The 24,160-nt window shown below is 38.3% G+C and overlaps 1 protein-coding gene across 1 annotated transcript in view; it reads right to left on the reverse strand.

Moving 5' to 3' along the window:
• Positions 1-24,160, reverse strand: part of ST18 (ST18 C2H2C-type zinc finger transcription factor) — a 188,115-nt gene that overhangs the window by 121,819 nt on the left and 42,136 nt on the right. Inside the window, exon 2 of the mRNA XM_061600648.1 lies at positions 2,607-2,661. Within this exon, the coding sequence (XP_061456632.1) occupies positions 2,607-2,661 (55 nt within the window). The remainder of the gene's footprint in view (positions 1-2,606; positions 2,662-24,160) is intronic.

Consider the following 24,160-nt stretch of genomic DNA (forward strand, 5'->3'; position numbering starts at 1 on the left):
CATGCCTGTACTGTGCTTATCTCAACTCAAATGCATTCAGGAAGCACATTCAGATTAAAAGTTGGTCAGCAAGTTGGTGAGCAACTTTTTGCTCACCCTGAAAACAAGAGGGGCTTTTAGAGTGTTCAGATCAAATGTTTAAGAAAGCCACCTTGAATGTCTGATTTGAGACCTCAAGAAGCTCCAGTGGCCACTATTCCCCTTCTGTCATCATTTTCTACTAGACAATGGGACTTTAGTCCAGTCCTATCATCTTTGCCAGGAAAAGACATTCAGAGCATCATTTTCTGCCTTTCCTGTTGCTACTGAAGCTCTTCCTCCATCTTATACTTTTCTGTTTCCCCAAGGTAAGCTTAAGGATGGAACTTCCCCAAAATCTCAATGTCAAGCATAGATTTTCCCCTAATTTCCAATTCTCTCCTTGCTCTCACGTAGAAATGAGTATTTTTTTACCAGTTCCACTAAATATACAAACAATTCTCATGTATTAAATGCATTATTATATGTATAATATGTATATTATAGGCATATAAACTCTAGGTTTCCTAAAGTAACCAGTACATAAATAGATAATATACATCATTGTATATAACTGTATAAAAATATGTATGTATTAACACCTGTTTGACCGAACCTTGACTGCAATGACCTGACCTTGCCTAGTGTGACCAGACTTTACCCGCCTTGACTTGATTTCTCCCGTTAGCTTCAAGTGCCTGTGGGAAAGGGTAGGGATGGCTGAAAATTTCAATTCAGTTCGCATTTCAAGTAGAATTTCCGCAACAATATGAGAACCAAAACAAAGTCATCCTTCAAAATTCACATTTATTAGAATTTTGGTATGCAGTTTGCCAAATAACAAGATTTACAAAAATGCATATATTAGGGAAAAGTGTGCATAAGAATGAATACATGAATGAAAATCGCATGCAAAAAGGCATGAAATGATGAGAAATGGCTTGCAAAAATGTGTACCTTTGTGAAAACTACAGAAATGTATTTGGAGAAATTCACACTAAACTAGTGGAGAATTTTCATGAGGATTTTTTAAAAAGAAATTTGCAGATCACTGTAGAAATGTAGAGAACTGAATTTGACATTAGAAAAATGAGAAGCTGAGAGAACTGAAACTGACAGATCTTTCCATCCCTAGGGCAGGGCAACAATGGGCTGTGTATTGCAATCTAAATACATCAGTGGGTCGGGGCTGATCCCTCATGTACCTGCATAGGTTGGGAGGGTGGCTGTGAGATCAGAGTGGGATCTGCTGTCTGCCTAGCTGACTTCCTGCTCTCAATGTGATGTTATCTCAGGGAAAGAATGAGCTCTCGTCCAGCTTTGTATGCTACCCTGTAGCATTGGCAAACTCTTAGGGCATTTCCCCAGAAACAGTCTTTGCTACTTCCTCTTTCAACAAGCTTTTTAAGAAGAGACTTTATCCCAGTCTACATCTGTGTTGGAATTGCTTTTTAAGATGTTTTTAAAGTTGGTTTTTTAAAAGATGTTTTGTTTTAATATGTTTTAAAGACTTTTGTTTTTAAGATGCTTTACGATGCTTTTAGTGTTTTTGTTTGCTGCCCTGCGCTCCTTCTGGGAGGAAGGACAGTACAGAAATTAATTAATTAAATAAATATTGCTCAGGATATATGTTTGATTTAAACTTGGGCTTCTCTATACTGCATTAGCAACATTCATACAGGGCATAAATAAATAGATGTTTGAAAGGCACTTTAGAGGGTCATGTGTGAAAACACCCTTAGGGCTTATGTGGTTAATTAATTGCACTGGCAAATTAGACTTGTTAGTAGTACGTCTAGTCATTTAAGTTTTGCCACAAACTCTGTAAGTAAAATCTGTTTCAACTGAAGGTAAAATACCTCTCTCTATTTTATTTTACATATGCCCATTTCCCACTCACAATCAAGGGTCACAAAAAGCATTACCAATTATAATAAAAAGTTATTTTCCTTGAGGGGTTGTATTACTAGTCAATCATGTTTTCCAGATGTTTAGATCATTAAGGGGCCTTTTAATTTCAATATTACATTGCCATCTGTTCCTCACCCAATGAGAGAGAAACTGAAAGTTTAACTTTTTTATCATACATTTGAACAGACAAATTTAAAAACATTAGGATCATTGCAGTGTTTTCAGCCAAAAGCTTTACAATTTAAGCATTTTTCTACTTGCCTATAGCAGAATTGATTCAACAGGAAGCAGAAAAACAGTAAAATGTATCCCCATGGTTTGCCACAGTTAGCATATAATTTGAAGGGGATCATTCTCATTTTGGAGACGATACCTATTAAAACCGCTGTTTGCACGTTCACAGCAATTCTGTGTCAAAATATCCAACAGTATTAGTTGGATTTTTAGATTATCTATGTGAAATTATCATACATTCATGTGTTTTTCTTTCCCCTTTCACTCTCCCACACATCTAATAACATTTCACCTCCTAAACTTTGTAGTTTGCATCCTGGCTTGATTAAAATGAGCCCTAAGGAAGGTGTGGACTCACTGACGACACATTTGGGACCATGTGCATAAATTTACATTTCATGGTGTGATGGGCAGAGGGTCGTAGAAGAGGTCTTCTAACTCACCCTTGGTTCCTCTTGAACGTGTGCATAGCTTTTTATCTTCACCATCTGCATCCATCTGTAACAGTAACAGAAAGTCTTCAGTTAATTCTATTCACCATTGGAGGCGGTGGTGGGAGAATAATTCACATGTCTTTACAAAGTTTTCATAGGCCAAGAACTTATTAATCTTGTCACTCAGATAAAACGCCATCTGTGAATAACTTTTAAGTAGAGTTCAGAAGATATCTGTAACGGAAAAATATTTAATTAAGCAAATGCTAATTATTCTTTTTTGGACAAGTGCCAATGTCTACAAGATTTATGTTCTGATCCCAGTGAGATTAAATAGCTGCTGATGGTGGGATCATAAGAACATATGAAGAGCCCTGCTGGATCAGATTAAAGATCCATCTAGTCCAGCATCCTCTATCCCATACTGGTCAGCCACATGCTTCTGTTGATAACTTGCAGCAACCTCGGAATATGGAGGCTCCAATTAGTTATAATACCCAGTAGCCACTGAAAGATTTTTCCCTCTAATTGTCAGTCCCTTTTTAAAGCCACACTAGCAATACATTGTATAGCAGTGAATTCTATAAATTCATTATGTTATGCATGGAAAAGTCCATTATTTGGTCTGTTCCAAATCTACTGCCAATCAATTTCACTAAGTAACTGTAAATATTGGTGTTATGGGAGATGGGGAGGGGATTTTCTGTATCCACTTCCTACATATCACACAAACCTTTTCCCCATTCATCCCTTTTCGATACTAAAAAATTCCCAGTGCTTTAGCCTTGCCTCATATGGAAGATACTCCAGCCGTTTGATCATTTTGGTTTCAGTAGCTACTGAAATAATCCATTGCTGGGTCATACCAGTTGTAGAAGTGAATTTGGAACATCATCACATGGGTGCAATGGGGAGTGTCTTGTGCTTTTACACTAGGAACATCATTACTAGGCATACAGCAATGTTGATTCTACAGTCTGTACAAAGTTGTGCACAGATGTGGTGTGAAGTTAGTCAGACAGGGAGTAAAACTATGAAGGACTCATTAATGCAATTTCAGAAAGACATTTTAGCCACCACTAGGATTTCTCATTTTTGCCAATTTTAAGTCCAGTTCTCTAGAATTCCACATCAGTTTGTGTTTTTTAAAAATGTTTGCAATAAATGTTTTCTAATACAATACTATTTTTATGTTATTTTACAAATATATGCATTTTAGACACACTTTCTTTCAATATGCACATTTTGAACCCATTATTTAGATAGAGAACTGCATCATGAAATTTGGAAATGTGTGGATTTTGAAGGATGGATGTGTTTTGGTTCACATATCATTTCAGGAAGTGTGAATTAGGGGGTTTTGCTTGAAAACGTGTACCAAACTGAATTTCTGCCCCATCCCTATCCACCACAGATCCGCCTAACACAAATAATTCAGCTAGTAAAACCCTATATGCTTAATATTTGTTGGTCAGTTTTAATGATGGGACTACAACTGAATGCAAAATAGTAGGATAGATTTTGCTGCACTTCCCTCACCAAAGAACCTCATGGAATTACATGAAAACAGATCCAATCAACTACCTTTAAGAGCATCTTGTCAAATCTGAACATCTGGGTTCAATACATTGTTCTCTACAAAACAGATAAATAAATAAAAAATTCTAGAAAGTGAGGAAGTCCCCTATTAAACCAAAGGTGAAGACATACCTTCCCCCAGTCTATCAGCACTAAGGAAAATTGTAGGCTGAAAAGTCAAAACTTCATAGGAGATTAAATGGCAGTTTCTTAAATGTTTGTTTGTTTGTATCAAAGCAAGAGCTGGAAAAATACTGGTCCTGGAACTGAACCAGAAAAAAATGTGGCAGGTTTTAATCTAGAGAACAAACAAAAATCTCTCAAATAAAAAAGGTATTGAGATTCCCAATGAAGTTTTTAGTCATTTAAATATAATTCAATGAAAGACTGAAATCCTGAGACAAACACAAATATATGCTTAATAAAATGACCATGGTGAAAGAATTTGCAGGAGAAAGTAAAATTAAATTTAGTTTGTGGATTAAGGTCCAATGATTAGAGACATGAGATATTCTCTCACAGCAGAATAGAAGTTAAAGCTGCCATATCATACCCACTTACCTGGAAGTAAGCTCCACTTAACTCAATGGGACTTAACGTCTGGGTAGGCATGTATAGGATTACATTGTAATACAAAACAGAACAAATCAAGAAGTTCTTGAGCTATTTTACTTAGGAGCATGTGACTCTTGCTTGTTCTTTGTGGCATTTTTTTCTTGGGAAAATCTCAGTGTATACTGAACTGTTCATCTTTTCCCTTGGTGAAAATTAAAATTCTACACAATTTATTTTCATGAGATAATTCTGAATAGTACTGTTTTAATTTGGCAACATTTCCTCACATATATAAAGAAGCAAATATAGTGTATCATGGTTTCATCTGGGAGCAGAAAATATATGACATATGGCTACATTCAGTCTACCACCACCACGGACACCTTCATTGTCACCAAGTGGTGACCCACCCACCATGTCATGGTGATTCTGGGGAAAAATCTTTTGAGGGATCATTGTGGTTGTTGGATAACATATTGCCTATTCTAAATTAATCCTTTCTTCTCAAATTCCAACCACAAAGCCATAAAGAGCTATTTTGCTCCAGATTACAGCACAAGTACACAACCCACTGGTGCATATTTCATATGGCATCTCTATCTGATTATTGTGAAGGACTCTGGGTTTGGACAGGAAAGAGTTCATAAGGAAGGAGGATTACTGAAAGTTCCTCAGTGATCAGGGCCAGGTGTTCCACCCAGATCCTTTATCTGGCCAATGGTTTAGCTAATGGACTAGAACTTTTTTTCTCAAAAAACCAGAAAACAGCTGAATCTTTCTTGAGAGTTCTGAAAGGAATAGGCGACATATCTCTTCCTGCCCCAACCACAGATGATGTAGTCTCAATCTGTGTATGAGGAATAGAAGCTGAAGTTTGTATGTTTTCTTACATTTACATCCTGACTTTTGTCTTATCTTGGAAGCCACAGAGGCATACTTATGGTTCCTAGGCAGTCATCCATTCAGATCCATTCAGACCAGATCTAGACCTGCCTAGCTTCAGCAAGGTGATAGACTCATAAACCATCAGACAGATTGTGATAAAGAAAACTAGTTTACAGCTCTGGGAAGCACCTTTTGGGGCTGCCTCTCTGGAGATCTGATGAGGGGTGGATGTTTTCCTGGTTATAGGATTGCTATGCCATCTGTTTCCATCTGTCTCAACTTGTATATTTGTAAATAAACTAAAAAAATATGTGAACACTGTGCTCCTCAGTGATGTCTCCTCCAAAGTAGAGATCTTACCAACCCTGTGTAAGTGGGGGTCTCTGGAACTTCTTGCCGCATTGGGAGACACATAACAATATTAGGAAGTAGCTACACATAACATTACACATAATTTTGTATAGTGGCAGGCAGCATACGACAGCATGGACAAAGCATGAAGCACATTGTCCAAATGTTTCTAGTAGCATATCTATATTCCAGCAACAACCATCTGATTTTCTAGAAACTAAAAAAAAACATTTGTCAGAACTGTCACCCAGTTAGATGTACCTGAGCTTCCCAAGCTTGCTCAGGGATTTTCTAAATTAAAGTTAACCATTGGTGGTTTGTTTGTTTACTGTGTGTGTAAAACTAGAATACATATGAAATGTAAACTGAATGTTTAAACAATTCCACAAATTTCACTAAGCCTACCTTTGTTTTCACAACATATATTTTAAGGTACGTAAACCTAAACCTCAGAAATCACATTTCATACTTATTCCTGTATGACATGGCATTTTTATTTTTTATACATATATTTTCTAAAATGTTGCCAATTATACATGGTCATCACATTGTGATCTGGGTGTTTTCCAAGATGGTTCCACATCTGAGATGGGTATCTAGAATGCAAGAAGAAAACATGGGCTATCTTGAGGAGCATGAAGATATTATTTATGTACAGTAGAATTAGGTGTTTTCTTTCCTTTGCCAACCTGGTGCCCTCCAGATGTTTTGGACTACAACTCTCACCACTTGCAGCAAGCATGGCCTTTGGTGAAGACTGTGCTAGGCAATGAAGGATTGAGAAGTATTAATTTGCAGATTCTGTTCAGATCACACACACACTCAAGTCTTCATACTCTTCAAGATAGACTGGATTGTCCCCCCCCCCGCCAAGTTGCACAATTTTAAAGTGAGCAGATACAGGTTGAGACATTGCTGTTTTTCCTACTGTTCTATCTCTCTGTCTGTCTGTCATCACCATCAATGTGCATAGTGCTTTCCAAAGAAACATCAGAGGTGAAGCAGCAGAGAGAAGGGAGGAAGATGGAGGTGGAAGGGGACAAATATATTCTCAGTTCAATTATCTATTTGCTAGGATAATTTAAATCACACCTTTCCACTAACTCAGTGGTTCCCAAACTTTTTTCCCCATGGACCACATGAAAATTGCTGAGGGTCTTGGAGGACCACTTAATGAACTTCTCTTCCTGCTGCAGCAGTTGCAATGTGCTGTGCTAGATGCTGTATGATTTGAAATTGTATTTTTATTGCTTTTTTTATTTCTCATGTACAGTATTGTATTTTGTAATATAATAAAAGAAAAGAAATAAAGGAAGCAATAAAATACACTTAAAATCAATATATTTAATGTGATGGATGTGCCATCTCTTATCTTCAACCACAAATGCACAAACACACCAGGGACCACCTAAATGAAGCTTGCGGAACACTAGTGGTCCATGGACTATAGTTTGGGAACCTCTGAACTAAACACAATACTGCTAAAGTGGCTAGAGGTACATACCTAAGCTTAGTTTCATAAGGGAATAAGGATGGAGAAGTTATGCCAAAGAATTTTAGAAAGAAATGTGTTCAGAGGAAGAAATGAAAGTAAGACAGAGGCAGAGGAGGCATCATATAGGTGTTCTGGATGGAAGCCCCATGAATAAGTGTTAGAGAAGAGCAAGGGGCAGAGTCATTCAAGAGAGCAAGAGAACTTTGGATAGCTGAGGTGAAGCTGAAGATGCTAAAGTTAATGACATAAATACATCAGGATATGAGGGTGCAGATATAAAGAGGGGCTCTGTGTACAGCTTTGATGGGAAGGATCTGTGCTGGATCTGGAAGAGGACAAATCCAGATTTAAGGAGAGGGGCATTACTTGGTTGGAGCAATAGCAGAGGCAAGAGGACCAAGGTATCATAAAGGAAGGCCAGAGAGAAGAAGATTGCATTGGCCATCGTGGGGGATGACAGAAGCCTGAGTTTTTATTAAGGGGACAGATGAAAAGTGATAGTTTAGTGATGGGTGCCAAGAGATTCAACATGCCATGGTACCAGACTGAATATGGAAAGCAAAGGAGATAGAAAAAGGTCAAGCCAACCTTTGTGCCTTGTCCATGGGGTGGGTGGTGATATTGTCACTGGATATGAAAAGTATATGACAAGAGGAGGTCTTAGATATTTTGGGATGGTAATAAACTGCATATCCAAGTGGAAATAACGACTAGGGCAGCCTTTCCCAACTAGTGGACCACCAGATGTTGTTGGACCACAATTCCCATCTTTCCTGACCATTGGCAATGGTGGCTGAGGCTGATGGGAGTTGTGGTCCAACAATATCTGGTGGCCCACTAGTTGGGAAAGGCTGGACTAGGGAGTTGGAGGTGTAGTAATGGGTATTAGAGGGAACATTCTGAGGTAAAGAGTAGGGCCAGGTTTCATCAGCATATAGATGGGACAGTAAGTCATGGAAGGACAGTGTGTTCAAAAGGAAAAACAGAAGATTCTGAATTGTGTGGATATGCCATACGGCTAGGATGATGTGTAGAGCAGGCCTCAGATTTCAGCCACTCATCTCTCCACTCACTATCTAAAAATGGTTATGTAAGTTATTCAACAAACTCTGTGAATGCAAATTTATCTATATCATACTGTTACTCACTATGTGCACCACTTTCTTGCATTTATATGGTAGCTTCTCTGTACGCCTTCTATTTGGGAAGAAAACAGTGGCTGTCTGAAATGAAATTGAGGCTTGTAACTAAATACCAAATGTCTAAATATGGAGAGAGTTTGCCCGTTACATTTGTTCCCTCTACCCCTTTGTTTACCAAATTGTCGTTTTGTTTTTTAAAAAATGTGAATATACTTTCCTCAGTCAAATACTGAAGGATAAACCTACATATGTTGAGATTTATGGAAAAGTCCACATGAAGCAAAGGAAGACATCTCTCTTCAGGATTGTGAAGAAGAATAAAAGGACTGAGTTAACCAATTGAAAGATGAAACAACATTTGTGTGCCTCTCTATTTTTCCCCAGCTAATTATTACAGAGGGCTACATGAGACACAGAACATATGGTACATGACATATGACCCAAATAGCTCTTTACAGGAATAAACAAGCAGTCAAATGCTCAAACAGATTTTTGAAAATGTTATGCAAATACTTGAATAACTCAGTTGCTTCTGTGTTTGTCTTGTGAAATCAGAATATGTATATAAAATACATATACATATTATACACACACACACACACATTACACAGAACCAAAACATCATATTTTCATTTGCCTTATTTATAGCTAATGATTAGCAACACAGATTAAAAATAAGGTGTCTGATCAGAAATTAAAACTTGCTCATGGTTGCTTGCTGCCATTCAAACCTTAGTCAGGGTTGGTTGCAATGTGACTGCAATGGTAATGGGCAAACGTAGCTCTGTTCTCTGATGCTGAGTAGTGATTGAAGGCACTGACCTGCCATAGACTTATAATAGGGGAGCAGGTGTGGCAATGATGGACTTTAATTTCCTTTAATAAACCTTTTATGTGCCACACTTTTACTGCCGTTCTATGCTCTCCAAGGTCCTGCACATAATAGGTTCATTACTTTTGATTACTATAGTCTATTGAGACAAACAACTCCAGAACACACTATATATTATGTTCAGTTAAACCAATACAGACTATTTATCCAGTGTGCATTATTTCACCTGCAACTCTGCTGACAAAATTAACAGCCGCTCCTGTAAGCTAAAACTATTTAAAAACCACCGGTATCCCTTTGTCATCCTTTCATAAAAAATATCTCACCAATCACCACACTTCTGTTTTAATTATGTAACAAAAACCGAGGGGGGGCAGCTCCCTCTTTTTAAGTAGGAGTTACTTGGGGTTTTATTTTGTCATGAATATTTAAAAACCACACAATGGATGAAAACCACCAGCCAAATCAATATAGGTGATTCTTTCCATTGATTTTCTTTCTTTAGGAAAATCATTTGAATTTATGACAGATGTTTAAACTGATTAAGATTAAACTAGCTAGGCCTGTTTAGTATGATGAACATAGCACTGTAAACCCATCATCATGGGCTGAGGGCATATGCTGCATATAAAACAGTTCACTCACACAAAACTAAAAAAAAGGGAGCCCTTTATTTCTCAGGAAACTGGGTGTAATCCACATAGTACAACTGCCATGCCGTTTTCATTCATATAAGTGGATCTCTAGCAGGGCTGTCATATGAACTTGGGCATTTGCCTTGATAGAGATTGGTGTAATCTTATGCTTGTCTACTCTGAAATAAATCCCCTTGAGTTCAATGAGACTTATTTCCAGGGAACTGTGTACAGGAGTACAGACTCAGTCTCCTTGACATGACCTAACTTCAATCACCTAACATTACCAAACACCTTCCCAAAAACAAAGTTGCTATGAAATAAGTTAGACTTCCAGGCAGAGCTGTTTGAATGTGGGTGGCATAACAACACATCATCATCTCTAAAAATACTATTTACTTTTTCTATGTTAAAAGAATATATCATTTTGCATTTAATTAAAGGGAGATTGATTTACTGTGGTGGCAGTAAATATGACATAACTAAACATCACCATAATCCAGCAGCCCAATGGTCTATTATAACCAGCATCCTTTCTCAGTCTATGGCCATGGGCGGATACTTTGTCCATCACTTTAATTCTTAATTCTACTTATTTGTCAACCATGTATGAGTACTCAGAAAGGAATCAACTTACCACGACTCCTTTAGTGAGCTCTATGCAATATTGAAATTGTTTGAAATAAAGAGCAGTCATCATCCCACAATATACTGATGTAATTATAAGATATTTTCTCAAATATAATACCCATGTTGAAAGGCCAATTTCATTATTTGTGCCTAATTTATGCTTCAGAGTCTAGACCACTTTGTTATGACCTCATTGGGACTGTTCTGGAGCTCCACTGAGGTGGGCATCCCTTAAATAGCATAGAAAACAGAACACAACCATGTATGTGTTGAATGAAGATGTGGGAGGGCCAATGAGACAACACTCTTTTTTTGCAGACCTCTTTTATTTTTAGGGTTTAAGCCAGGAACTTTAGAGACCAGGCACTGTTTCCCTGTTCAATGAATCAAGGAACAGATTAAGGCTAATTTTCACTGAGGTTCTCACCTTGTCATCTCCTTGAATATAGAATTCTATGTGCAGGTATATATGCCTGCATGCATGTTTGTAATTATCATATGGACAGACAGTCAGGTAAGCTTCTTCTGCAGCCATGTTGTTCCATGAAGTGGTACATGGCACCACAACAGTGTTCAAATAATCGTCTTTCAAGTCATCTTGAGGAAGGAGCACATGCCAGTTGTGCCCACATGTTCATCATATGTGAGAAAGGTCAGTACTCACATACATAGTGCAATACACACATAGGGATGCTCCATCTGAGGAGGGATCTTGGGTGTATTATGTTTTTCCCCACCTTACATGGAGGACGGTTACGGGAGAAGATCTGTAGAGCTCCTTTTTGAGCTCACTGAAAGCATGGCTGGGGATGGGGTAGCCTATGTGGCCTTGTGATCACTTTATGTGTTTCCTTAGGGTTGCATGAGAGGATTCTCTGGATCTTGCTCATTCAAGATGGGAATGCTTTTTGCTGGAGTAGTTCATTTAAATCCAATGCTCCTGAGTCTGAAGGTCATGTCGGCTCAACCCTGAGAATGGTAACATTGCATCATATTATAGAAGGTGATCCCTTCCTGTATTTGCTGATCCCAATGCTTACAGGTTTTCTGTTGTTGCTGAAGTACATAGTTTGCAAACTTTTATCCTGGAAAGTAACGAGTAGTACAAAGGGGAGTGAAGGTGAAATTAGTGCAATAAAATATGTCAAGTCACGCACGTCATAAGCTCAATGTTTCCTATGCTGCATTCTGAATAGGGAAAACACTTCAATAGGAAAGAAATATATCATGTTGTTATATTTCCACAAGGTTGTATTGAATAAGGAAGAGAAAAATCGAAACTTTAATGTCTCCTGGAGGAGTAGCCAAGTTATTGTTGCATCAAAAATTTGATAAATACCACTGTGCAAAATTTGTTTTATTTTATTGTTTAGGATTAAGAGATATAACACCACTAATGCTTATATTTTAATTTGAATTAATTATCTTTATGTAGCATTTACTAAAGACTGCCATGTTAAGTATACTTACTGGGATCCATGTTTTGCAAACAGGCATAAAACATATATTATGATTTAATCAAGTCTTCCTCTAAGTATGTATTCACACAATGGATCATTAAAGTTCATTTGACTAATGATTTTCATTTTAATAAGGCCTTCAAAGAGCTTTTATAGTCACTGATGACAGGTAGTGTTTTATGACATAATAATAATATAATGTTTTGCCCTGAGTTTCTGGGAAGAGCCTTCACACCATTTTGGAGTTAAATGCAATGAGTTTGTATACAATTATGGACTTTTGCTGGAAAAAACATGCATCATGGCTCCCCCAACAGCTTGCCAACAGTTCTTTAAATTGCAGTTTAAGCTGATATAATTGGATAGGCACAATTTTAATACCATTGAATTTAATAGTCCTTAGCTTGATCCTAAGACATTATCTGTCTACCTGAAGCCTACATAGTCAAGGCTGCAATCCTATATACACTTACCTGGGAGTAAGTACCACTGAAGTCAATTGAATGTCTGCTTCTGAGTAAACATGTAAAGGGTTAAATTGCAAAACGCATAACAAAGGTATGTGTTATGCCCGAACTCCTGTTTGAAGATCCCAATGTTTAACAACAACAACAACAACAACAATATCGTGGCAGCCACCACAGGCTGGTACAGGGCAGGGGAGTCTAATTCTTTCCCCACACCACATCTCCAATCTAGATTGTTTCCCTGGAGCTTCTAGTAGCTACAGAGGGGAAACATGCAGGCTTAAACATTTCATCAGGAGCTCCATATTCATAGGTCTAATTTAATATCTTGTCTGGCCCTTGTATAACTAAGGGCCGCCACTACTACATGCTAAGTTGGAGTTCTGCATGTATAAATCTATCTGCTAAATAATCCTCTGCTTTTCCTCAGCAATGAAGAGCTTTCCTGAATAAAAAGACCTTCTATCCCTTACAGAATATATCCAGAAGTGATACACACATGTATGAAGATCACTTAATGTCTCACTTCTTGATTACCCAACACTTAGGCCAAATTCATTCAGCATGCAGTTCCCACATAAAGGCATCTAGAAGCATCCTCCATGTTTTGTACAATCATGGCAATTTTAAGAAAAGAGTTGCTACAATCACACAATCTGGAGTCATATATGCACACACCATATGGAGATAACAGTTCATATCATCAGCTTCATCCAAGTCCATTTGTGCCTACAGGTGCCCAGCTGCATTCTAAAAAACCATCACCCGGGAGACACTACCTGTATGAGCCAACACTCAATAAGCCAATTTAGATAATACATTAACAATAGAATCCTATATGTGTCTTGTTCAAAAGTAAATCTCATTGATTTCAGTGAGCCTTACTCTCAGGTAAGTGTGTCTGTATACAGGGTTGCAGTCTAAATGTGTGATTATATTCAAATACTTTAATTTTTTAAAGCTAGCAAATAAATAAATAGCAAGGAAGGGGGACTTGATCCAGATCAGGATTGTGGTGAGGAGGGGAGGATGTTTAACCCTTTCCCATACTATTTTCCAATGGAAATTAGCTTCAATTTCTCCTAGAAGGGAAGGTGCTACTTGCACTCAGGACAGTTTCCCTCCCAGGACAAATCTCAACTCTGGGGGAGGAAATAGCATGGAAGAAATAGTTTACCCGTATCATGCTGTACCTAGATTAGATTTTTTTTACTGATGTGCAAATGTTTGTTTATTTATAAAAGTATTTCTATACCACCCTCTCACAAAACATCAGGATGATGTTCATCAACATAAAAACTTTTCAAAACAATACAAATTATGATCATGTATTTAATGTGTCATCTAGTTTGTGGCCATCAGTCAAATGTCCCCATTAAAAAGTTTAGTGTTGACATGAGATGATGAAAACATTTTATCTGTGGTGATTAATGGGATGGCTCATTCACCTCTGCAAAAAAAGAGATGAGGGGAGAGTGTGGAGGGGGGAAAGACTCAGAGTGGCACCTCCCAAATCATAATTTATTTATATACGTAAATTGACTGGCATGTTCAGATAAAAACTGTTCTAGAGCACTGTAAATTCTTAATGTGTGATATATAAACATTGAAATGAATTCAGCATGATGAAGCAAGTCAATGCAAATCACCACTTGATACTTTCGCCAGTGAGTGAGGAATACCTTTTTGGGCTTTGAAGGAAGTCATATGCCTGGGTAGTAATATAATTTATTAAATTGGGAAGGAGGCAGTCCAAAAGCTAAGTTCTCTGTGTTATTATGTGTTCAGGGCAAGATCATATTATCCTGAAGTTGTAGAAATGCTGACAGGGATCAGCTTGCAAATCAACATGTTACTCGGTTATTATGGATAACATTGCCCATTTGTATATGTCTTATTTACAAACAAGATATCCATCTCACTTGCAATTTATAAAATATAGATAAAAAAGAAATTATTGATTAGAGGAAAGACTGAAGCACAATCAACAAAATTGTATATGAATACTTTAATATATTTAAAGTAGAATGGATATTATACTTCACAAGCACACCCAACCACATCCATGCATATTGGTGTGGATAATGGGGTGGATTATACCTATAATATTAAAATGCTGATAGTGTTTAATACTGGCATACATAAGCACACACATCATTCTCTCAGGAGAAATCTTGCATTTCTATCTAAAGTGTAAAGAAAGTTGTTGAACAATGCAGACAGTTGCTTCAAAAGGACCCATGACACATTTTAGCACTTGCCAAGAAATGATCTTAAGTATTTTTCTCTTTTCTTCTCTCTCAAATGGATTATTAAGTCATATTTGCTTATTTTATTTTCTTTCAGAAGGTATACAATGCCAAAACAGCATTTAAGGATCCTTTGCGTGGTGTTGCATAGCTTTCTGGATTTTGATAACTTCTTTCAAACACAGTATTCTCCATTTCAACATTAGTGCTGATGCTTCCCCAAAATGAAAAATGAACGGTGTGAATTTGACTGCTTCAGCTGTGTTCTATCCTCCAAAACTAAAATAAATAAGTCCAAACACTAAATCTAAATCTGAAAACAGATTCAATTTGAGACTACATACCGTGTAATCCATTCTAGGACACCATGATTACTGATGGCCAAATGCTATGTATATTTTTGAAGGAGTATTTTTCAAAGAGGGGTCTAATATTTGAAAATGCATAATGGTGGAATAAACGTTAGACCAGAGACAAGCTTGGATGGTTCTGTAATGAGGATGATTTATTTTGATTCTCACTTCTGATTTCAGAGTTGTCACTGCTGTTGTATTCCTCATCCATGCAACTTTGCACAACTGGCAGTGCTGAATATAAACCAAAGCCATATGTTTATGTCCTTTTGCCAAACGATTACAGCAAATAGTTCTATTATTCCCTTAGGTAACTAATGTGTGCCAAGGATTTCTATTAGTCTGCTTTACCAAGGCATCAGAGGGTAAAGTCGCAGCTTTATGAAATGAGGGGGCAGGTGCCAGCTTTATATTTTCAGAACAAATATGTAAAAAAAAAAACTACATGAAAGAAGGACAGTATAAGCCAAAACAATCTTGCTTTTTTTAAAAAAATATTTCTTTTACAAAGAAATATTTTTTTGAATAGGACATGACAGAAAACCATTAAAAACACACACCAAACCTGATAAACAATAGAGAAACAATGTTTATGTGCAAAATCATTCACATAATATGCATTACAAATATTAAACATATCAAACATTACACATGCAAATATGTGTAACATTGCAAACATGCAATATTTGGTGCAAAATTATGCACCAAACAATGTATTGTTGCATTATTTTTATTTAAAATCCTCAATATTAAATGAAAAAGGTACATGTTAACATATAATTCCAATTCTGAAGAGTACGTGTGGATCTGAAAATATCTTTGCCGCTTGCTCATTTGAGAATGAGAGAGTGTCAGAAGCATCAGCCCATTTAAAAGATACTGCATGGACCTTCCAAATAGTGTTACAAGTTTCAATGAAGCTAAAGTTTGGCGGTCATAATGAGATTTCCAAATGAAACAGTAGTGCAACAAATGAAATCACATACTTCCACTCAAAACTAAACACTGAATGTATTCTCCCACCTTTGCTTGCTTCGGAGCAAAATTATGTGCAAATTCCAAATGACCAAATCCGTCTCTCGGACCAAAATGTCTTGTCTGACTTAACAGATAATCCAAAAATTCATTCTCTGTAAGAAAGAATGCAAAGTGAATGAGCAAAACCACAGACCAAGCAGGAGGAAACTGGGCTAAATTTCTGCTCCCCTTTCCTCTTATCAGGGTGCATGTGAAGAATCTGCCCTGCACTTGTCAATGCATAAATGTCCACTAGTTCGAAAGGAATTACCATTGTACCTATATAAGGTACAATCCTGTTCTTAAAAGGTGAACTTTTTGTTTAATGTTGAGGATTTTATGCTAACATTTGAGTACTCATAGTAAATGTGTAAATTATAACAAGTTATAGAGATTTAAATTTTGTCCATTGTGCCATCTCCATAGAATTAAACCTTAAGCAGTCCTTGAGTGGTGCTATCACTATGCAGAGTGAAATCTGCTTGGGAAAGGGAGAGGTCACTGATAAGTCTTATAGGTAACAGCAGCCTCAAAGCAGGACTTAATAATTAGTGCAAAGACTCAGTGTTAGACCTCAGGTAAGGAAGCAACATATGATGCAAGAATAGATAGAAATGTAATGGCAAAGTGCAGAGTGCTTTCCCCTTTCCCTCATCCCTGAATAATTAGAGGGAGTTTGCACACATCTGGCCTGATGGAGAAGAGCTTCCAGATCATACCCCAAGGCAGACTTGAGCCCCAGCATGACTTTTTTTAAATAGAAATTAAACAGTTGTGTTGCAATGGTACACTGATATAATGATGATGATGAAACGTACCACCACCAATGTGCATGGCACTTTACAGAGTAGCAACTTGATGCTAGGACCCTATACAAAGAATTTACAGTCTAACATTCTACACAAAGACAGCTACAGAGGAAAGGGATGGTGATGGAGCTGGTGGTAAACAAGGAAAGAATATATTTAAAGAGCACACTGAAGGGGAAGAATAAAGATTCCTTGGTTAGAGATCCAGGGCCAGCAACTGGGCCTCACCCCCAGGAATGGGGTCTTTTTCTTCTTCTTTTTGCCAAGAACAAAAGTCAGTATTTCTGTTAGTTCATCTTAAGCTGATCCATAGGATTGATTTAGCCACCCTTTTGACCTAAGAAATGACTTAACTATTTACTAAGTTCAGTTCCCCATCTTTTACATGAATATTCTAATAATTCATCATTACAAGATGTATTGATGGCCACCAACTTGGATGGCTTTGAAAGGGGATTAAAGGAATTAATGGAGGATAAGGCTATCGATGGCTACTAGACATGATGGCTACATTATCTCCAGTATCATGGGGAGTATTCCTTTGGGTACCAGTTGCTGGGATACACAACTGGGAAAGTGCTATTGTACTCCTGTCTGGATTGGGGGCTTCCCATAGGCATTTGGCTAGTCACCGCAAGAAGAAAATGCTAGACTTTGGGTGTTGTGCAGCAGGACACTTCTTATGTTCCAATGATGCAATTCCCTGGATTAAGTGTACATTAAAGTTTCCATGAAAATTAAAGAAGCCAGAAGTGCTAATGTTAATCTTCAAGATATGCAAGCTACAGTAACACTTCAAGAACTCAAATGGAAACATTTGCCTTTATGTATATACCCGCAGCACTAACAAAACTGCAGAGAGTTTTTGATACTGAGTAGCTTGTTTCCTGTGGTCTAAATAACAAGATAGCAGCAGAAGATGCCTGCTCAGAAATTGACTCCAGTTCTTTGAGAAAGTTCACACTGGTGTCAGTTTGTTCTCTTGATAGAAAAACCTGGAAAAAAGGCAATTTAACACTGAAAAAATTTGGGAGCAGCCCTGGAACATTTCTGTGCGCGCACCAATTGAAGTGAATGGTTTTGCCCTTGCAATTTTTTTTTTTAATTCAACTAGACAAGATGGAGCAATTTCAATTGTGCAAGAGAAGTTTCTGATGGATTGTGCCCATTTCATCTTGTTCTTAAAAATGAAAATGTCTATGTCCTGGCTGCTTCAGATAAACTTTGACTGCCCCTTGCAGAAGGAAATAACAACACCCCTCTTAAGTTTCCTAGACTGAATATAGCTTATAGCAGCCTTTCCCAACCTTGGGTCCCCAGATATTGTTGGACTACAACTCCCATCAGGCCCAGCCAGCATGGACAATGGTCAGGATTGATGGGAACTGTAGTTCAGCAACATCTGGGGACCCAAGCTTAGGAAGGGCTGGCCTACTATCAGTCCTTTTGATATTTTTTAAATTTTCATTTACATCCCACCTTTTCTCCAAGGACATCAAGGTGATGTACATGGTCCTGTCCTCCCCATTTGATCCTCATAACAACCCTGTGAGGTAGGTTAGGTTGAGAGGCAGTGACTGGCCGAAAATCACCCTGTGAGTATCATGGCTTAGTGGTCTCCAAAGTCATAGTCCAACGCCCTATCCATTACACCATACTTGCACATGAATATGGTAGTTTAGAACAATTTCAGAAGTGATCTGGAAATAATATTTTAGAATTTCATATTATGGTGATATCCAACTGCAAACAGGGTGAATTGCCTCATGGGGCCTGTAGCCAAGGGGCAAGACTGATCTGTACACACACACACACACACACACACACACACACACACTGCAAGCAGAACAGTTCTAAGGAACACTATATTCGTCATGATATGAGTTTACTTTTTATGTAATTTGTAAACTTTGATACAATCTTCTTAATAAGTGCAGTTTCAACCACTGAAACTGAAAATGCTACTTTTATAGTTTACACAGGCTGTTGAATGTGCACACATGCACACAAACATACTTTTTTTTTTGCATGGCTCCTAGCTTCCAAATCATAACATGCCAAACAAAGAAAAGTTTAGCAAGTACTTACAGCAGAGAGAGAAAATAACATTATGGCCAAGGGAAGGGAAATGATCCAACTAACTAAAAGGATGTTAATCTTATAATAGACATGCTACTCACAAAATAGGTTCTGTACCCTGATAAGATTTTAATTTACTAATCTCGTTCCATACAAGAGACACTTTGCACCTGCCTCTGTCCTTTTGTTTGCAATATATTATCCTAAAACAAAGGTTCTGTGAATGAGGCTGTTTCTATATCCTTAAATTTAGCAACCTATTCTCCCTCTCTAATGCTCCATCAGGTTATATATTTATTAGCAATACATTTTCCACTTATTTTCTCAAAGATTGCCAATAAAGCGCTAAATCACACAAGGGAGTAGCTGTAAACCCTTGGAGTTCCCTAATGTCAAACTCATTAGCATCCGAATAACCACACAGCAGCACATCATCTGCACAATTGTAAATTTTACTACTTTTAAATAGCATTTCTCAAAAGGCTCATTTTCAACTTTCTTCAGTGGTTGGCTCTCAAGGGACAAGGCGCTTCCTGACGCTCACAGCTTCAACTCAACAACCGGGGCCGTTTACTGTCAGAAGCGTCAGCCCTCTGCCCTAACCCCATCTGCTGTCTCTTGCTTCCTGAGGGACTGCGAGTTAAGACAGCACAGCTGAGATCCACTTAGGAAAGTGTACAGAGGGCAGGGGTGGGTGGAACTTTGCAGACTGACTACAAAGTGCAATAGATTTCTGGCTGAAGCAGCGATGCTGTAAAAACTGCTTTGAAAAGTATCAAGAAGCGATAGGGATTTCCTAACCCCTTGACATTAACGAACATTAGAGGCAGAGTTTCATCCTGACTGAAGGTCTTAGCTGTTTCAAAGATACTTCAGCATTTCGTTCTTGATGATGGACCACTGCACTCTGCAAGTCTTGTTAACAAAAGAAAACCCACCTCTTTGATGGATTGCAGCATTCCCTGACATTTTAACCATACCGCTCTGGAAAAGATATCAGACTGACTTGTTAACTACTTTCTGTTCCTTCACACATTTATGCTATTCATGTTTGAGCCTTGTAAGATGACTGTTGTTTTGCAATGTTAGAAAATGTGTTGTACCATCTTTGTTCAGCTTTGTCTATGCTGTCAGGCAGTGGGTCTCCAGGTTTTCAGGTAGAAGTCCTTCCCAGCTCTACCTGAAGATGTCAGGGACTAACATGCACTCTACTACTGCACTATAGACTTTCCTCCCAAACTTAATGATACAGCATTGGACTTTTCCCCAGTAACCAAGCTGTAAATGCTACAGTACCTTTGACACAGATCTGGCCTTCAATCAGCTATCAAATAGATTGACCTCCCAATTTTTTCACCATTAATTAGATCTGCCAGGATCCTTCTCAGTTTTGTACTATTCATGGTTACACTGATTGAGATACTCTGGCACTCCTGCCAGTGCATTTGCATTGTGCCAACCTTCCTGTCACCTTAGCCCTCTCCTTCCTGGTAAGCAACAGCAGCCTACCTTTCAAGAAGCTAGTGTAGCAGCTCCACCCCACCATGCAAACCTCTTCTCCGTGGTCATGATTATGAACAGTCTCCAGCAGAGCATCTGAATATTTGAACTGGAATAAGTGGATCTGTTTAATTACTGGAAAATCCCTTGTTGTATTTCATGATTGTGTAGATATTATATTGGCACACTGTATATGATTTAGAAATTATTAGATTGGGGCAGAGCCAGTCCAACCTTGAGGCAAAGTGGGGCAGAATGAGGCAGGTGGTGTGGTATGGTGGTGAAGGACTGGAGGACAGAGCTGTGTGTGTCAGGATGCATGCTCCACACCTAAGGTAGCCTTAGGGTGCCTGAAGGTGCAATGGTGGATGTTGTCCCATTGCTACTGCTGAAGTAAGAGTCAATGACCAGATTGGGGGAGGCATCTTCTCCTTTGCCTCAGGTAGCAAAATGTCTTGGGTCAGCCCTAAACTGAGGTTGTATCCAATATTTGTTCAAGCTTCCCCCCATGCAGCTCCCTCTATCCCCCCCCCCCAAAAAAAACCTTATCAGAGGTAGCAGGACCTTCCTGAGCACGGTCACATGGAACTGCAGTGCAAAGGAGAAATCCCCTGAAATTAGGCAGAGAAACATTTCATGCCATTACAAACTTCTTCCATCTGATTTTTGGCTATTCCCACCTCAGGCTGCAGTTCCATGCAACACAGCCTTTGCTGTTCAAGAGGGGCCCCTGGGTTGCTGGATATGCTTTTGGGGGGGGCAATAGAAGAAGCTGCAAGAGGTCAGAGGAGAAGGGAAAGATTGGTTGTATAAACTGCCTTCTACTTGGGCAACTACTAGATATAACCCTTGGCTCAGATCTAGCCATTGCAATGTGTGTATTTGCTTTGACAGTTCTTTATGCTCTCTAGTAAAATTACTTCATTCACATAATGTTCTTAGAAAAGTTATCTTTTGCTGCCCTTTGCAAATGTGCGAGGCTTTCTCTTGCATTTTGCCTGGCCTTTGTGATAAGCCATTTCTGTCTGGAATCCTCTGAATTTATTCTGTTCCAACTGCAAACATAGGGAGGTCGGCACAGTGTGGGTGCACCAATGGAAGCAATACAGTGCTCCCACCAGTATGCCCACACCAACATCCCTGCCACATTGACCCTTCCAGTAAGTGGCGGCGGCAGCACCATTGCTGGGAAGGTAGTGTTGTGGCTTCACCTCACCAGGGGAGCTGTGTGTACAATATAGTGGTACCCATGAGGCCCTTAACATTTGTTCTAAAGAATGCATGTAGGCTGGGGGGCAGAGCCTGCTGTTGCATTGCTATTTACACACATGTGCGTGCATGCATTCACTCTATAATCTTTAACATTGTTCTGCAGTTAAGAGTCACATGTTCAAATCCTCTCCTGTGAAAATAGTCTATGCAATATAATAATCTTCTTCTAGTTTGTTAGGTTATCATACAGCCATTCTCTCCAATATGTTAATTTCTTACATGCAAGATGTTTTTCCCCAGTGGGGAAGCAGTCAGTAGTCCTGTGAAGTAAAAGCTGCACCTTGGGATTCTACTGCACATGTTGGCTGTTGGTTGGGTTGGAATTAGATGAGTCAAATTGATCTGGGCCACTGTCCACTGCCCAGCATGCAAAACACTCCTGAGCTGTTTGTATGTATCTCACAGAGCGTATTGTGCTCTCTCACATGTATCTCACAAAGTGTACTGTGCTCTCTCACACTGCTATCCTGGGTGTTTGTGGGCTGGCTAGAGTATAGCACAAACAATCAGAATGTCACTCCTGTAAGCCCCACAAGGAAGAGATCTAGATCACAAGATCTCATGGGAAATTGTGGGATAACTCTGCAAACTGTGTGTAAACATTTCAGGGATGATTTGTGTATCAGGCTACAGCCTGGTTAAGAGTGGTTTCATACATGTATGGTCATCACTTGATGACTGTACTATATTGTATAGGAACATACACAGCTACTTACTTACAAATCCAGAAAGCTCCTCCACCACTACAGTTTATGGCATACCAAAACACTTTTTCACCTTAGAATCTTATGCTAACTCCAATTGGCCAAGCTGGGTGACTCCAATTGACCTAGCAGCAGTAAGAACATCCAAGTGTCACCACAGCAAAATAGCCTCATAGAACTATGTTTCTTCCATTTCATCCTTAGATTAGGAGATTAGGCCTATAGGTCATTGCAAATCTTGAAAAGAGTTTCCTTTTCCTGCTTGTCTGCACATCAGAAGTTGAGTGAGTGTATGTCTTTCAGCAGCAACAACATTGCCATTCTACAATAATATACCAGGAAATCTAGAACTGAAGATCACAGCAGGATCTTGGTAGGCATACACAGTAAACAATGTCAGTTATGATTATAATCAAAGTGTACATGCATGTTTTTTAATTACTTGCAAAAATAGCATATTATGCATTTTATCTTTCAAATAATTTTGAACAGAAATTTGAAACAGTGTACATGCTACAGTTTATGATGCCATTACGTGTTATGCTTTTTTAATTATATGGAGTCAAAAAAGTTTAATTTTCCTGGGCTGTTGAAGAGGACAGTTTTTTGTCTAATTCATAGCCTGTTTTGAAAACCTTCTCAATATGAAGTTTTAATCCTATACTCACTTTTCTGGGAGTAAAGCTGCAATGCTAATTCCACATACCTGGAAATAAACCCCATTGAATTCAGTAGGACTTACCATTGAGTAGACACTGTTAGGATTTTGCTGTAAATCAATGGAACTTTTGAGCGAACATAGCAAAGAATTGTGTTGTAAAACCTTTCTCTCCCCTCCAATCCTTTTTTTTAAAGCAACTAGGCAGGGCTTACTTAGAATTATTATTACAATTAGAATTTATTACCCACCCTTCAACCAAAGGTCAATGCTTTTATTTGGTAGGAAATTAATACTCTTAAAAAAAAAAGTTCTCCAATGACCAACTGGTTTTGACAATAAACTACTATACAGGGTGTGTATATTTTTACATCTCCAGTGTGTGTGTATATGGAGATTTTCCAACAACCCTGTGAAGTAGGGTTGGAAAGCATGGCACCTCACAACAAGATATAAATATATTTAAATTCCAGTAACCATAAAACAAGTATAAAACAGTTGGAAAACAGCTTAAAGTGGCATGATTCTGAATTTTGTGTTGGGTAAGTGACATTCCTTATCATTTGAAGATGCAGTTCTGTACACACTTCCCTGTTTGAGTAAGCCCCATTGAATACATTGGGACTTGCTTCTGAGTAAACATGCATAGGATTGCACTACAAATATATTTACAAGTTGTATAAATAATAAACATCTTTGACATGCAAGTTTATATAAATATTTCTTCATACCATGTCTCAATACGGATCTAATTTCACTCTATGGTGGTACATTATTATTTCCTCTACATTTTAAGTGTGTCCTTCTTGCTTGGGGTGGTCATGGTCCCCCTGTATTGTTTTCACACTGTGGGGCACATTAGGCTGAGAGATGGTGCATAGCCCATGGTCAA

Source organism: Rhineura floridana, chromosome 1, assembly GCF_030035675.1.
Source record: "Rhineura floridana isolate rRhiFlo1 chromosome 1, rRhiFlo1.hap2, whole genome shotgun sequence".
NCBI classification, from domain to species: Eukaryota; Metazoa; Chordata; class Lepidosauria; order Squamata; family Rhineuridae; genus Rhineura; species Rhineura floridana.